At 46.3% G+C, this 15,536-nt stretch overlaps 1 protein-coding gene across 5 annotated transcripts in view; it reads left to right on the forward strand.

The window, feature by feature from the left end:
- MBNL1 (muscleblind like splicing regulator 1) overlaps nt 1-14,479 on the forward strand; it is a 95,505-nt gene extending 81,026 nt beyond the window's left edge. For 3 of the 5 annotated variants that reach the window (XM_026854580.1, XM_026854579.1, XM_026854576.1), the window contains exons 5-9: nt 558-711; nt 6,058-6,093; nt 6,792-6,886; nt 10,028-10,102; nt 11,772-14,479. In XM_026854580.1, coding sequence (XP_026710381.1) covers nt 558-711; nt 6,058-6,093; nt 6,792-6,886; nt 10,028-10,084 — 342 coding nt within the window. In that variant the 3' untranslated portion in view covers nt 10,085-10,102; nt 11,772-14,479. The remainder of the gene's footprint in view (nt 1-557; nt 712-6,057; nt 6,094-6,791; nt 6,887-10,027; nt 10,103-11,771) is intronic. The other 2 variants (XM_026854577.1, XM_026854578.1) reach the window with 2 other exon arrangements.
- Nucleotides 14,480-15,536: the final 1,057 nt, after the last annotated feature.

Raw genomic sequence — 15,536 nt, forward strand, 5'->3', positions numbered from 1 at the left:
CATGGCTTCACGGCGCGGAGGCGGCCCGGGGTGCCGGCATGCGGCGCGCTCTGCATGCCCGGACGGGCGCTGGGGCCCGGGGAGTGGGTTGGCGCCCGCGGCCCTGCCACCCGCTCCGGACGGTGACTATTAACATCGCTTCTACGTGTTGATCCTCATGGAGCTAGCAGTGCTGCTTCCCCGACCCCATAGCCTCGCTCCTGATCCAACCCTGAAGCTTTACAGTAGCGTAATGCTCACGCCGGTTCCTAGAAGGGACGGCTCCGACCCGTCCCCTGTGCTGCTGTAATGGTGTAGCCTAAGTAGTGCTCCCTCGTAAAGCTTTGACCTCGCCTTTTATTTGGTAGTTAAGTCTGCTATGCTGCTTGCTTGCTCATGGATAAACATGGTGCTGCCTGGTTTTTTTGCCTTCTACTGATTTTTCTTTTTTCCTTTCTCTCTTTCCGTTTCTTCTCCCTCCCTCCCATATCCTCCTCCACACCCCACACCCTCCTTTATTTTTTTTTTTCTTTTCTTTTTTTTACTGGACTTTATTTTTATACCCATCCACCATTCAGGGAATTCCTCAAGCTGTACTTCCCCCATTACCAAAGAGGCCTGCGCTTGAAAAAACCAATGGTGCCACTGCGGTCTTTAACACTGGTATTTTCCAGTACCAGCAAGCTCTTGCCAACATGCAGTTACAGCAGCATACAGCCTTTCTCCCACCAGGTAAGTGCCTCTCGTTTGCCTTTTTCTGGGGAGGGAGAAGGGGGAATTCTGGAAAAAGCCCGCTAGGAACTAACGGTTTGTTGCTGGCACAAAGGCGCAGAGGCCTGGGCACGGGGCACGGGGCGGGCAGGCTCCCTCAGCCTGCGCCCCGCGGAGCCGGGCGAGGACAGGCAGAGCAGGGGCTGCCTTCTCTCTCCTGCTCGGAAGCTGGGTGGGAGTTCTTCCGGTCTAACATACAACTCAGCATCACGCTCTGTCATCCCAAATCAGAGTTTGAAATCTTCTCTCTCCTTGCTCTTTCCCTCGATTAACTTCTCTTCTTTACGCATCTCTTAAGCTGTCGTATTTGTTTCTCTTTGCTGTAAGACCCCTTTGCCTTCATGTGCTTAGCAACAGTTGTTCTGAGTCACACACTGAAGGTTTTGATTTTAATTATGGTGCAGTGATCGTAAAAGGCACAGGCAGGCAGTCTCGCAGATAGGCTCATCAGGAACCTACACAAGCAACCAAGGTCCAGGCCTCTACCACTGAAGCCTCAGGCTGACTTTGAACTAAGCAGCACCATGGTGCCCTTGTGCTTAGACAGGAGTGATCAAATCTACACTCATCCCAGTGTAATTGCTGAAGAGTTGGTGCCTGCACTATTAACTTAAGCAAAAATCCCTTCAGAGGACAAGCGATGGGACTTCAAGTTGTAATATCTGTTTTGGTTCTGCGAACAGCACTTCATGAAAAACTACCTATGTAGTATGTCATGTGAGTTGATGCCTGTATCAACACAGCTGAGTTAGTTTTTTACATATGAACCCAATTTAAAACAGTACTATCGTTCTGGGAGGTATGCAGAGGGCGTCTGGTAGATCCGTACTCAGAAAATTGGAAGGAGCCTGTGAGGACAGCCCTTCGTAATGCAGACGAGCTGAGGGGAGGAGAGAAGATACAGCTAGTCAGTCTTTATCCTAAACGTTTTTGGCAATTCGGTATAATGCCTTTACCATTCTTTCTTGATCTGGCATACAACCAACAGGTATAATGTAAACGGCACAAAAATCAGTTGCTAGTTGTAATACATTGTAGTAACTTACTTAGGTCCCAAAAAGGCATTGCAGCCGCTGAAATATCTTGGTAAAACCGTGTTGCAAAGCTTGTTGGAGTCAATAGGAGGACTGATAGAATAAGCTTTAAAGCAGATCCCTGGTCCTCATACTAAAATCCATCTAAAAGTGCCTATGGAATCACAGTCCTTCCTGTAGATACTAAACAGTTCCTCAGATTTGTTTTGGCAAAGCGTAACTGATGTAGTTAGTAAGGCAGAATCTTCCAGCTGCCATGAAATCAGTGAGGGGCTGGATGGTTCCTGGAGGTACTCGAGCTGCTTTGGGTCACGCCCTTTGACCATAGAAGCAGGGGTCGTGGTTCGCGTGTGCCGGCCCCCGGGTTTGCCCTCTGTCACCGACCGGGAGCTTGCACACCCGCACTGGCACACAGCCTGCCTCAGCTCTCCTCGGGCACATCTGTGCTGGGGCCAGCAGGAGTTTGTGCAGAGGCTCTTGGTGCTTTGTCTGACCTTTCTTGACCACTGCAGTTTAGCATATGTTAAACAAGGAAAGCAAAGGAATTTTTAGCATGAGCTACTATAGATTCTCATTTTTAGATTTTTCAGATAGCAGCAGTTTGAGCTTTTCAGTAATCCAGTACTTTTCCAAACGTTGGATAATTTTATTTGCCACTTTGGCCCTTTTAGTTTTCCCCACTTAAAATTAACTAGTGCCAGCCCCGCTGCTGCACAGTCACCTGGGACTAGAGTTTCTCCGTCAGTCCCTACGGACCAGTGGGAGAGCGCAGAGTGTGGTGCCCTCAGCTGCGCTGCCACGGAGCAGAGGCAGGGTAGTTCAGTGGCGTCCAAATGAAGTGACATTTTTCAGGTTCAGCCACCCCAGGTGTAATTACTGAGACGTGTTCTCAGCTGCTTCAGCTGTGGAGTGGGAAAAAGCGGGCAGGACACTCACAGAGCCGCCGCGGGGTCGGCGTGTGCCCCCACATTGGAGCTCGCAGCACCCTCCTCTCTGCAGGGTGCTTCACTCTTGACGTTTCACCCTGGAGAGTTTTCCACTCGTGTCCCAGACAATCCTGGATACCTCTTCTAAATTGTGAGGTAATTCTGGCTGCCTCTGTGCCAGGGCATGTGAAAGCAAAGGAAGGGATCGTCGGTGCCGGGGGTGGACGCTGGCACTCCAGCGCACTTCTGCCGAGAAGAGCGCTTCGGCGCTTCTGCCGAGAAGCTCATCTCACCGCTCTCGGATGAAGCTCCCTCTTCGCAGGGCTCCCCCCTTGAGGGCTCCCGCGAGCCCTGGCTGCTGGGACCTGTCCCCAGGCTGACAGGGCAGTCTAAAGCTGTTGCAGGGGAGAACTGGGAGCACTCGTGGTGTTGGCTAGCTGGAGTCAGTGGGGTCAGTCTGCCGAGGGAGGAGACTCTGCAGGACTTGTTCCCGGCTTGTTGTGGTCCCTTGGCCCTGGCTGCCAGCTCCCGAGGTGCGGGCGAGCGTTGTGCTGCGGGGCTGTGAACCCCCAGAGCGGCGGTTACCAGCGCCCACCGCTGCCGCAGAAACCATCAGCTGGCTGGGGGGGCCGGTACGTGCGGACAGAGAGCTCCTACGTGCAGCTACGTGAAATTCCTGCCCTGGCGCTTGTCACCATCGTGTGCCGCGGGTCGCTGTCTCCTCAGCTGTTCCCGGCCTGTGCCTGTCAGCCGGGTGACCAGCCGCTCTTTGGGCAGCGTAATCCTCCCGAAGAAGGGGCTCGGGGTGCAGGATGCCCCCAGGAGCTGTTGTCCTGATGCCCCTGCGAGGGGCAGAGCTGCAGCAGGGCAGCTGAGCCGCGGCGCCGGCCGTGGAGAGGCTTCAGCCACCTCTGCCCTTAACACCTCACGGATTTATTGAGGTACGGCAGCTCCAGCACCGGGGAGCTCCTGTGCCCGGGGGGGACGCGCCCAGCGCGCAGATGCCTCCCTAAAGCCCTGTCTCTGTAAGCACCTTCCTCCCCGGGGCTTCTGGGTCTGTGTGAAAACTCTGCTCTCCTCCAGAATGTCAGGGAGGGGCAGCTCAGGCACCACTGTTCACCTTGGCAGGAGCGCTTGTGCTGTCTGTGGTGATACTTTTAATTAGGATTTAGTAGATTGAGCAGAATAAATAGACTGAGGGGAATCTTATGAGGGAGAGAAGAGAAAAAAAAATACGCAAAACTCACCAGTAAACCTAGAATATTTATAAAAAATACCTTTATCCCACTGCAGAAATAATCTGGTTGTAAAGTTATGATTAGTTAAGTGAGCACATCCTTGAATTCAAATTCTGCCTTGTGCTGAAAAGCCAGGGAACATTGGAAACTGCACATTTATTATTCATGAATTCTCATTAGTCAGTCAAAGGTTCTGAAGTCCGGATGAATATTAAGGTCATAGCAAAAATGATTTTATTACTGGTAAGAGGGTCATACAGCATTATATCTTCATATTTGCAAGTTATTGCACCCTAGCTAGTATTTTCATTTCTGCCTTATGTTCATTTGCTTCAATTCCCTTTCAAAACTGTGTGCACTGGTTGTAATGGTAATGATGAGAACTCAGACTCAGATTCTGAGCTGAAAAGCATTACGGTGGTATTTTAGAGTCATTATGAATATTTAACTCATCTTTAGCATGTAGACGTAATTATGCATGGAGTGACATAATATTCCCCATCTAATGAAGTATGTGCAACCTTATAAATAGTGCACATCTGCACGGAGACAGAGCGCAAAGGTTCTTCTCTGTAACCTCATCAGCACCGTAGCGATGCTGTGAGAGGGACTGACAAAGCTGGTTTACTTACTGTTTGTACTTCATAGCCAAATTCTGCTCCATTTTTTAATCTTGCAAGTGATCCCATTGGCTTCAGCCGTGATGTGTACGTGGGGAAGTCAGGAAAGCTGCCCTTCTTTTAACCTTTCTGTGTGAATATTTTCAGTCTCTTCCATGACACAGAAATAGAAGAGTAATTAGGAAACATGATTATGCCCTTTCCTTTGTAGCGTTAGAGATACAGTGATGACAGAGAGTAACCTTGTCCCCAGCAGTAATTACACTGACTGACTTTGTCCCCGCTTAGTTAAATGCTCTTGAGGCTGTGCGAGCCACCACAGTGCTTGGCACCGGCTGAAACGATTTCCTGTCCCCCGTTACGGTCACGTAAAGTCAAGGGAGCAGCATTGCCGCGGCTCCCGCCTCCAGCCTTCTAGAATGTGTTTCCATCTCACTGCAACCTCTGTTCCCAGATTTCACAGCTTATTTCAGTTTCTGCTGTGTCAAGCATAATTAGTGGTGTTCATAAATGTTACTCATTAAATAAAAAAGTAAATCATTTATTAAAAATGGATATTCTGAAATATCCGTATGTATGTATCTGTCTCATTGGAAGCAAACGCAGAAGTTTCCGAGTTCAGTCTGGTGGAAGGCATTTTGCTCTGTAAAGTAAACAGAATTACCAGCTTAGTGATATTTAAGGGATGATACCTTAATGTTCCTAAAAACCCCGCGCTGCTGTTGGCTCTCTGGTTGCAGGGCAAAATTCCCAGGTGCTGTCACTGTCATTATTTTTGTGTAGCTGAAAGAGATTTGCAGGTTGTGAGCCCAGACACCAGCAGCTTAAAATACGTCCCCTAACGCAGAAGCAAATGCTGAACGAGTGTTCTGGGGTGCTGCCGTGATCTGTGTGGGAGGCCGCAGCCGCGCGGTCACCCCGCTGGGCTGCGCGCTGAGCAGGCAGAGGAGGGCAGCCAGGTCACTGCCACGCCACCAGCAGCTCACTGGGGTCGTGCAGTTGAAGTCCTGCGTGCCACATTGACCCGGGTTTGCCTAGACGTTACCTAAATGTGGGAGCAGACCAGGAGGGCTGGTGAAGGAGCGTAGGTGAAGCCATCGCTCCGCCGCAGCCCGCCTGGGAAGGGCCCGGCTGAGGAGGCTGGGAGGGGAGAGGTGTCAAAAGGCAAAAAGATTTAAGACTGAAAGAGTTTTAAAGTAAAGCTAAGGAAGCTTTTCCTAGCCGTGCTCCTATTCCACGGAGCCAGAAAGGCAGTCAGGGTGCACCAGCACACAGTTGGGTCAGCTCCTTCCCCGTCCCTGAGGACTAGTTCTGATGGATCACTGTGCTATTGTATGGTTTGATTGTGCTGACAGTTACATTCCACTGTTCCCATAATAACAATTTTTCTTCTTTGTTCAAATGAAATTTCTAATGACACGTGTGATGGGTTGTTTTAATTCTTTTCCCTTTCCAAATCCACCTTCCTGTTGCAATGCATGATGGGCAGGCTCAATATTGTGCATGACACCCGCTACAAGTGTTGGTAGGTGCCAGCTTTGTTTCTTGATTATCTTAAACCTGTGGTGCAGCTCACGGACCCTCAAAATCCACTGCTAGATTTTAACGTATAGCTCTCGTGCCAATCCATCTCCCTTAGCCTCCTGCACTAACACCTGTCAATTAAATGCGATTGTTTTATTTAATTGACATGGACACGTAGACGTTGTTAATTTTGTATAGCACTTTGTTGAATTGCACATTGTTCCTTGGTGGATTTTGATTGGACTATGAGTTCCAGTGTTTAGAAACTATCTTGTGTTAAATAAAGACTGTATCTTACCATAGCCACATAGATGTATACTGTCCTTCGACAAGATTAATTTCTGTTTGCAGTAAATATTTGGGTTGAATTTTTAAAAGACAAAAATTTGTAAATATAAGGGCATTTAAAAATTCTTCTGTTGATTTTTGTATTGAAATGGTTAAGCTTGTTTGTGTCAATTTTCTTGATTTGATGGTAACAAGCATTTTCCCCTTTTTTTCTCTTTCATTTCCCTCCCCTCTTTCTCCCCGGAATGTTGTCCTGCTTTGCACTGTGATTGCATGTCACGCGCTGGCAACGATGTCTCGGGCTTTTTGCTGTGATAAATACCATGCTCAATCCTCCTACCACATGTCGCTCTGGTTCCCATACTGCTACACTCTTCTGTATGTTTGCTTATATGATTTTCCTTCCGAAAGTTCCCATGGTGCACGGTGCTACGCCAGCCACTGTGTCTGCAGCAACAACATCTGCCACAAGTGTTCCCTTCGCTGCAACAGCCACAGCCAACCAGGTTTGCTAATTTACAGCTTTGTTCCTTACAGACAACTTGAAATTGGTGCTTTTAATGAGCATGGGGGTTTTGATTCTACCTCTTGTTGGCCTACACATTCTCTCTGAGACCTGCAGCACAGATTAATAAGCCTTTGTCCATGCTCAGGAGGTGCTGCAGTTCCATTTCTGATGCTAAAAATAATTGATAATAGAGTTTCTGACTCAGTCTTAACATTTGTGGGCCACGCTGCTTATTTCTGCTCTCAGAGGTGTATAGAGGAAGGGATAATACACGGAACCCATTATTTATTTCTGTTTCCTTGAAGCCGACAGTTCCTTTTAGTGCAGAACTCCAGTGAAAGCCAGTAAAACCTTTGTGCAGAGGGGTTGCAGGATCACAGTTTTAAGTCTGAATTTAGCAGTCTGAACATGTTCTGACTCTCCTCTTCCAAGAGCAAAACAAAAACGTTGGAGCATGGGCCACACAGAAGCTTCTTTTAAACCTTTGTTTCGGCTTGGAAATGGCCGATTACTTGTGGCCATAGACAGACTTCAGTTACGAAAATGTCCATTAGAGTCTGGTTTTAGTTCTAAATAGCTGCCCCGGTTGTTGCCATGTTTGGATGTGTCTCAGGAGTAGAAGAATAATGTTTTGCTAAGTAAGTGATTAAAAGTCCTCCCAGAAAAGGCAGAAGCGATGCTCTAGAGATGAGTACCATGGGCCAGAGGAGCTGCAGCCCCCACACCTGCCAGCTGGAGCTGCCCCTGAGAGCGGAGCGTGGCTGGTGTCTTAACCTAGCTGGGTTGTCAAAAACGCAGGTTTCTGTAGTACATCTGGCTGTAAGTGCAACAGTAAACACTTTTTAAAGACCCTCTTGTTCCTCTTACAACAAAAAAAAATATTTTTTGAGATTTGCTAGGAAGTTAGAATTGCCTGTGCCATGAAGCCTTCAGCTCTGGCCGGACGTGCGGGCGATGCTCTCCACTCCGTGGCACTCACTCGTGTGCCTTTTAGAAACGGGAGCGAAACATTTTCTTCAGCACTTTGCAGGTGTGGTTCTGTACGTGTAATGAATTCCGGAGATAAATGTCAGCTCCCTGCGTGGTTAGAGCTAACTCCTGCAGAGCTCCCGCCCCGCTGGGGAGCTGCGGGGGCTGTGCCCGGGGCTGGGCAGCGGTGCCGGTGCCCACCCGCCCCCCCGAGCACGGCGTGGGTGCTGCTGCCCTTCAGCCTTCCCTCCAAGCATTACACCCTTGCAGCGATACGCAGGAGTGCACCCTCCCGAGTCTCAGAAGGGACCGGGATGTGTTACAATTCCAAATAAATACTCAGGTTAGTCTGCTTAGCAGGTGGCACTTTCTGCTCTTGGGAAATGTTTGCTGAACGACCATGTCACTCACGGGTTTAAACGAACATAAGAATTCCTTTGTATTTGGAAAAGCTGGTTTGTCAGTAGGGCTGCCTCTGCGTACGTGTCACCTGAGCAAGCAACCACCTGTATGCCCAGAGTATCTTAATACTGTAATTTATTGCACCAGAAGTTACTTTAAGTGTGTCCTTATATCCTCCGTAAGCCCAGACAGTTGTGAGGGCAAGCCAAGCCACAGAAAAACATTATTATTTTTTAAAATCATCCTCTCTAAATAACCATGCACTTTCCCAAATAGATAACGGGGAAACTTTCTGTTGTGGAATCTGATCATTTCATGCATATCCTCCCTGGAGCCTCATAACACACTTAGTACAGTACTGCAGCCAAACCTCAATATATACATATATGACCAATATATGTATATACTATGTGAGCAATGCTGGAATTATTTAATGCCACACGATGCAATGTGCATGCATGCCAAAAGTCTTAAGATCTGGCCCTTCATCTTCATTGACTGGTGTTGAAGGTCCTTGGTATGTTCCGACAGCACTATCCCTGACGCTTCTACACACTTGGGTGCAACAGCCTGTCCGGCAGCAGTAGAAAAAAATGGTATGAGAAGCTTCATTATGCTTGAAGCACGTTTCTGTACAAGTTGGCAATGTTGTAGTTGTATGGAGTTGCTAGGGGAGGAGAGGGCACAAGGGGTGGAAAAACCGACACCAAGACCCGTAAATTCTTTAGTTAAGAATCCTCCCCACTCCCTTTCTTGTGCGGGTTAACAGGTCGGCCTTAGATCAGGAAAAAGAGTCTTTTCAAGTGCAACAGCCCTTTGTGATTATACAAATCAGGTTTGTGCCATGTGCCCCAGCACGTCTCCCTGCACGTGGGCGATGTGCCGGCTCCCTCCAGCCGGGCGCGGGGTGCTGTCTGTGCTGTGGGGCCGCTCGCGGTTCCTCCGCGCTGGCCCACCCTGGCACTGGCCCTCCTCGGGGTGCTGGCTGTCCTGGGGGTGCTGGCCTGCGAGGCCTCTTCGGGCTCGCTCCCGCACGCCGAGGGCTTCACCCATGGCTGGGACACACAATATAAGTTTGTCATTTGTACTGCTGGTAATCTGCTCTGATTTTAATACCTCTTTTTTTTTTTTTTTTTTTTTTTTTAAACTGAGTTGATGGGCCACTTCAAGAGAGCCACGTACTAAATTCTGTTTACGCAGACAAACATTTTGAGAATTGTTTCACTGCTTCGGGGCGTCTCGGCTTGGCGGCCGGTCAGCCGTGGTGCCCGCAGTGGGAAGAGCAGGCAGCTCCTCCGACAGCGGATTTTCACCAGCTGTGAAAATCGAGCTCAGGGCATCTTAGGTTTGGCTTTCAGAAACCAAGACAGTGGAAGCAGTGAACACTTCACAAAATCAGACTGAAACAAGGCCGCTGTAGAATTTATCATTTGAAATGATACACTGAAAGCACAGAATTTTGTGTAGGCCAACAAAAAGGGCTATTTTCGATTACTGCACTGCATGACTTTGGTAGATTTTAACTTCTCTTATTTCCTAAACAACCAATAATACTTATTTATATTTGCCAAGTAGTACTTAACACAATGTGTTCCCGTTTTAAGTTGCTATTGTAGCACTTCAGTTGACTTTAACTTATAGTTACAATATAAAATCCACCAACTCACAGCTGATCCTCACTTTTCCAAACATGTTCTATAGCAAAATGCTGTGTCTCTGGGTTGGCTCCTTGCACATGTTACTCATTGTTTAAATTTTTTACCTATAGATACCCATAATATCTGCCGAACATCTGACTAGCCACAAGTATGTTACACAGATGTAGACATTTTGTCATCAAACAGTAAGTTCCCATTGTGTTGTTGCTTGTGTTTTTCTTACGTTTGTGTATGCATGATTAGTCTTTTTCAGGGGCAGAATGTTTTTATTTTCTTACTAAGAAAACTGACATGGGGGAAGAGGCTCTGACCCCGCTGATGTGCCATCCCTGTCCGAGTGGAGATCCCGTAGTTAGTGACCACCCCAGCTAGTGTGTCGGACCAGATGTCAGTATTAGTTTGTACGTCTCCACACAGCAAAACCAGAGAGCCTAAAACCAGTTTCACCTCCTGTTTGTAAAGGGTGATGGCTCCAGCACTGACGTGAGCCGAGGGGCAGGTCTAGGGGGGAGTCGGTTACGTTAAGCTGTCTTTAGAAAAGGAATTTTCGATCTCCAGGTTTGGAAAGGCAGCATCTCTGAGCACACAGGTTTAGTCACCTGCCTAGCTGAAGCCTGACGCCCTTGCCGGCGGGTTGCCAGCCTGCAGTGGGTGCCCAGGACTGTCCTGGTGTGGGTGGTGCTGCGGCGAGGCGCCAGTGGCGATGGCAGACGGCCCGCGTCAGCTCTTGGGCTGAAACCTCTATCCCGTAGCTCGAGGCCCGGGTTTGTGTGCCTAAACTTGATTTTTTTTCCCATGAGTAAACTGCCGTTTCCAGCCTGTCCCTAAATTGCCCGTTGCCATTGAGACCCTGCACAGCACGTCACCTCCCCTGGCATAGCCTGGGGTTCGTGTCATCTTTCTTTCCCTTGTGCTTCATTTCTGCTGTGGTTCTTACCAAATGGCCCTGCCAAAGCGGAATTACTCTTACGGGGAGGATTAGCTGATTTGCCATACGGGGTTTATAATAATAGTTACTCCTTATTCAGCTGAGCATAAAGGCTGTTGAGGTGCTCGAGTGGCTCAGGTGGGACGGCTCTTCCCTGCAGCCTGAACTTGCTGCCAGGCTTCCCTCTGCCCTCCCCGGTCCAGAGACTGCCCCGGGATGGGGCAGGACTCGCTCTCCAGGGGCATCTGGACAGCAGGGACAGGCAGCAGGGACCGGAGAAGCAGCTACACTGGGTGGGCAGCTGAGGAAGGAAAATGACTTGGGAACAGAGGGCCCGGATTTCTAAGGACGTTGAGGTGCCTCTGCAGTAGTGGTTGGGCTCCCAGGTTTCAGGGGCAGCAGGGTCTGGGAAGAGAGGGGGGCACGGGGCTGCACTTGGAGGGGAGCTCCCTCCTCGGGCCTGGGCTTTGGGGTCGGGGAGACTGTCCCCCAGATTCTGATCCCACCATGGGGGGCTCGGCAGGAGCGGGAGGCCGGTGTGCTGTGTGCTTGTGTTACAGCAGAGCTCGGGTGTGAAGTGAACCACAGAATCACAGGACAGTTTGGGTGGGAAGGGACCTCAAAGCCCACCCAGTGCCACCCCCTTCCCCGGGCAGGGCCACCTTCCCCCAGCCCAGGTTGCCCAAAGCCCCGTCCAACCTGGCCTTGAGCCCTGCCAGGGAGGGGGCAGCCACAGCCGCTTCGTGCAGCCGTAATGAAGGTGTCGGGGGAACATCACCGAGGGGGATCCCACCGGGGCTGGGGCACAGGCTTCCCCCGCGCTTGGCGGCAGATTTCTCTGTTGCAAGTGTAAAGCTTGGGCTGACGCAGGGCTAAGCAAAATTTAACGGCTGTGTTGAAAAGGCTCGATCTTCTCTCCTTCCTAGATCATAACTAAAGAGAAACGGACAGTGTGTTTGGGTTGAGAAGAGGACAAGCTCATTAGCCATAGTGTATATACCGTCAAGCAACACTCGGAAACTCCCTCAGCAGTAAGACATCACACGTTGCATGTTAACGAGATGAAACGAGAACTTGGAAATCCACTGCACACTGTTGCCTATATACTTTGTACATTTAATTGATATTTGTGCTGAGGTGATCTTATTGTCTAAAAACTACAGCATTGTCTATCTTTTCCGGCACAGAAGTATGCATACGGATTTGAATATGCATATGTAGTCTGTTTCCCACATAATCATGTACGTCACCTTGAAAAGACAGACAATGGTGTAACCATAAATCTATTATGTATTGGTACGTCTGTAGACCAAGATATAATTTTTTAAAGTAAGTTTATTTCTTTCAAGGTTTACAAATAACAAAGGTGCACCTTGTATTTAAAATTGCCATTATAGATGAGAGCGTGCATGCACAGTAATTTTTGTTTAAGAGTAATATTTTTAATGTAATAGATTGTAAGAAGTGGTAAGAGAGGTATCTGACAGATGAATGTGCCAAGCAAAACCACAACTGTGTATATTTTAAAGCACATCAATGGCTTTAAGTACCATGTTGTTAAGGATTCTCATGAAGTGCCATAGACTGTACATCCGATTGGAGTATTATTTCTGCAGTGTTATTTTCAGAACCACGTTTTCACTTACTTTATTAGTACTAATCAGTCAAAGGGCACCATTCTGTTTCAAACCAAAGCTGTCTCAGAAATGGCCATCTATTCCTTACAGTAACAGTAGACAGCACAAGAAAGATACTCTAGCCGTACAAAGTAACCCTTACTGGACATATATATAAACTATTTTAAGGCATTGTAGTGTAATATTTATGCATATTTTACTGTATAACATGATATATGAAAGGGAAAAGCCATTTCTGAGACACAGTAACAAATGTTTGAGGAACTTCTTTTGCTTCTATTTATAGCCTCTGTCGAAAGTCAAAAGGACTATAAATGTTTTGCAGAGATGGGTTTCACTTCATCAAAGTCACGCTTTACACGGTGACTCTAAACAAAAACGAAAGAAGCACTGACACCAGATGCATGACAAACCAAAATATGAAAAAACGGACATGTTAATTAGCGTAGAAATTGGGTGGGTTAAATACTTGGGTGAGTTTTATATGTGATTTTTTTGTTCAGATTAACTGCTTATAGCCTTAGAAAGCCTTTACGAAATAAAAACAAAAAAAATAGATGTGCATTCAAGTTTTAAGAATGGATTCATCCAAAGGAATTCCTTTTTGTGGTTTGGATGTTGCAGCTAGTAAAGGATATTTTTGCTCTGTTCAGCAAAGTGCTGAAGTGGGGGCCAGGTCACTGGTAGCGTAGCGTGGAGTGGAAGAAGCGCGGGTTCGGTTGTAGAACTCTCCATACTTCCAAGTTTACTGCGAGTTTTTATGCTTGAGAGAGATGCTTTATAGTATAAGAATGATGTGTTGATTTTACTGATTGTACTGTACATCTATTAAAGCCTTAGATTATTACATTACGGGTTAAAACCCATACCAATGTAATTTCAATCGTGTTAAGAAAGTATAGGTGACTTCACATGTTATTGTAGTTACTTAACATTATAGAATATTACTTATTTTTTTCTTGTTAAAAGTGTAGTTTTTGTTTCTTACATTTATTAGATTGTTTTCATTTTCTATTACCAGTTGAATACCATTTCAGTTTATAGAATTTTGTTTTATTAGAGTTTACTGATGACTTTTTCAAAATACAAAAAAAAAAAAAGTAGTTTTCTTCATAACATACTCAGTTTTAAATTTACATGTAGTGTCATATGAGTATTCGTATTATTGTTAACTAAATGATTTATATTTTACTGATTTAATATTACAATGTAAGAATGTCAGTCATTGTTAGTTCTTGTCTAGTTTTCATTAAAAGAACAAAGATCTTTTATATGGATATCTTATAATTATATAATCATTGCTAAGTAAGAAGTTAAGTTGTTGCTATCGCAACAATCCTGGCAGACAATTGAGTAATATTTTGATGATTTATTTTGTTTGTAATTAGTTATTATGAGAAAATCTAGTTCCTAGATATTAGAATAAAATTTATTTTCTACTGTATCCATTTCAAATGTTAAAATATTGTTTAAATATTTTTTGAAATCCCTGAATATCAGGCCTTGTTATAAATAAGCTGCATAATCAATAGATCAAGGGACTTTTTGTTGATAATCCAAATACTCAAAGTTTACGTAACAAGAATTATAGTGTGTGTGTGCAAACTCTTGAGGGTTGATTATGCTGCAGTTTAGCATGTGGGAACGTATAGAGAGAAGGTTGACTTTTTGCACTTCTGTATATAGTCAAAAAAGAGAGAAACCTGTATAATAGTAAGATCTTATTTTGAATAAAAATGTCTATAATTACAAGGAGTTTTGTTAAGGCTAATAAAATGACAGGCTGAACAAAATTGCTTGCAAAAGTGGCACAGAGTTAGCACTCCATACCCCTTCAAAAAAGTTGCTTTGCTTTTTGTGGACAGCTTGTAGTTTGCCAGGATTTTTTCAGCTGGAAAGATATGCCATCCTTCCAAGATCTCATGACTGACAAAAGCTCCACTGGTTCAAATCTGCCTGAAAATCATTAATTTAAAAAAAAAAAAAAAGAAAAAAAGCGCAGGTACTTCAGACCATCAAGGTGAAACCATGGATCAAATATTCCGTACATTATTCAAAAACTACTGCATGTTTAAAGTATCAAAAAATATATTAAAGATATATGCTATTCAAACCAGTTTCTGACAATTTCAGTGGTTTATTGTTCACAAAAAGGATTCTTCAAAACAAATACTGACTTTCACAAAAGAGTTAAATCATGAACAGGCAAACCAAACAGCACACCGTAGCTGTAGTTGTTATGTGATTATTTTTTATTGCTGTAGTGGTCCTGTTCTTTTAGCAGGTGAAAAAAAAAAAAAAAAGCCCTGGGAAATTTTAGTGTTTTAATGGAAAGCGTTCAAGAAACCTTGTCATGATGTATGCCAAAGCTGGAAGAAGTGGTTGGGCCATTGCTGTATCTGATCTCTCCAGTACTCACACTGAATAATTAATGAAGTTGCACTTATTTGCAACCCCGCAACTTTCATCTGCTGAAAGGACAGATGTGCTTGGTTTTACTATTATGTAATCACAGACTTACTTTTTGCTTGTAGTTGCTCCAAATTATGTACTCTGTCCTGGGCTGCAATTTGTTTTTCTGCTTATTTTATTATTACTGCTATAGTTGACCTTGCTGTATGGAAAAAATAAAGTGAAATTGCCCTAATAAAAGTTCTCTTTCTCAATTATGTTTTTCTAGGTCGGGTTAAAAAACCACACCGCCTGCTCTTGTACACATTTCTAGCTTTACCTGCGCGTTTGACTGAAGGGTTATCATTTATTTGTGGAAAAAGTGTCCCGGTATTGCGCTTTTTTCGTCCCCAGCGCGTAGTGTGCTGAGTACGTGGGATATATCTTAGGAATGCCCAGCGCAGGTGATCCCCGCCTTAAACCCAGGGCTGAAGGGCCCGGGGATGCCGCGGGTCAGTGCGGGGCCCGGGGATGCCGCGGGTCTGTGCGGGGCCGGGGGATGCCGCGGGTCTGTGCGGGGCCTGGGGATGCCGCGGGTCTGTGCGGGGCCGGGGATGCCGCGGGTCAGTGCGGGGCCGGGGGATGCCGCGGGTCTGTGCGGGG

This window comes from Athene cunicularia (assembly GCF_003259725.1).
Source record: "Athene cunicularia isolate RWA chromosome 9 unlocalized genomic scaffold, athCun1 chr9_part1, whole genome shotgun sequence".
In the NCBI taxonomy this organism is placed as follows: Eukaryota; Metazoa; Chordata; class Aves; order Strigiformes; family Strigidae; genus Athene; species Athene cunicularia.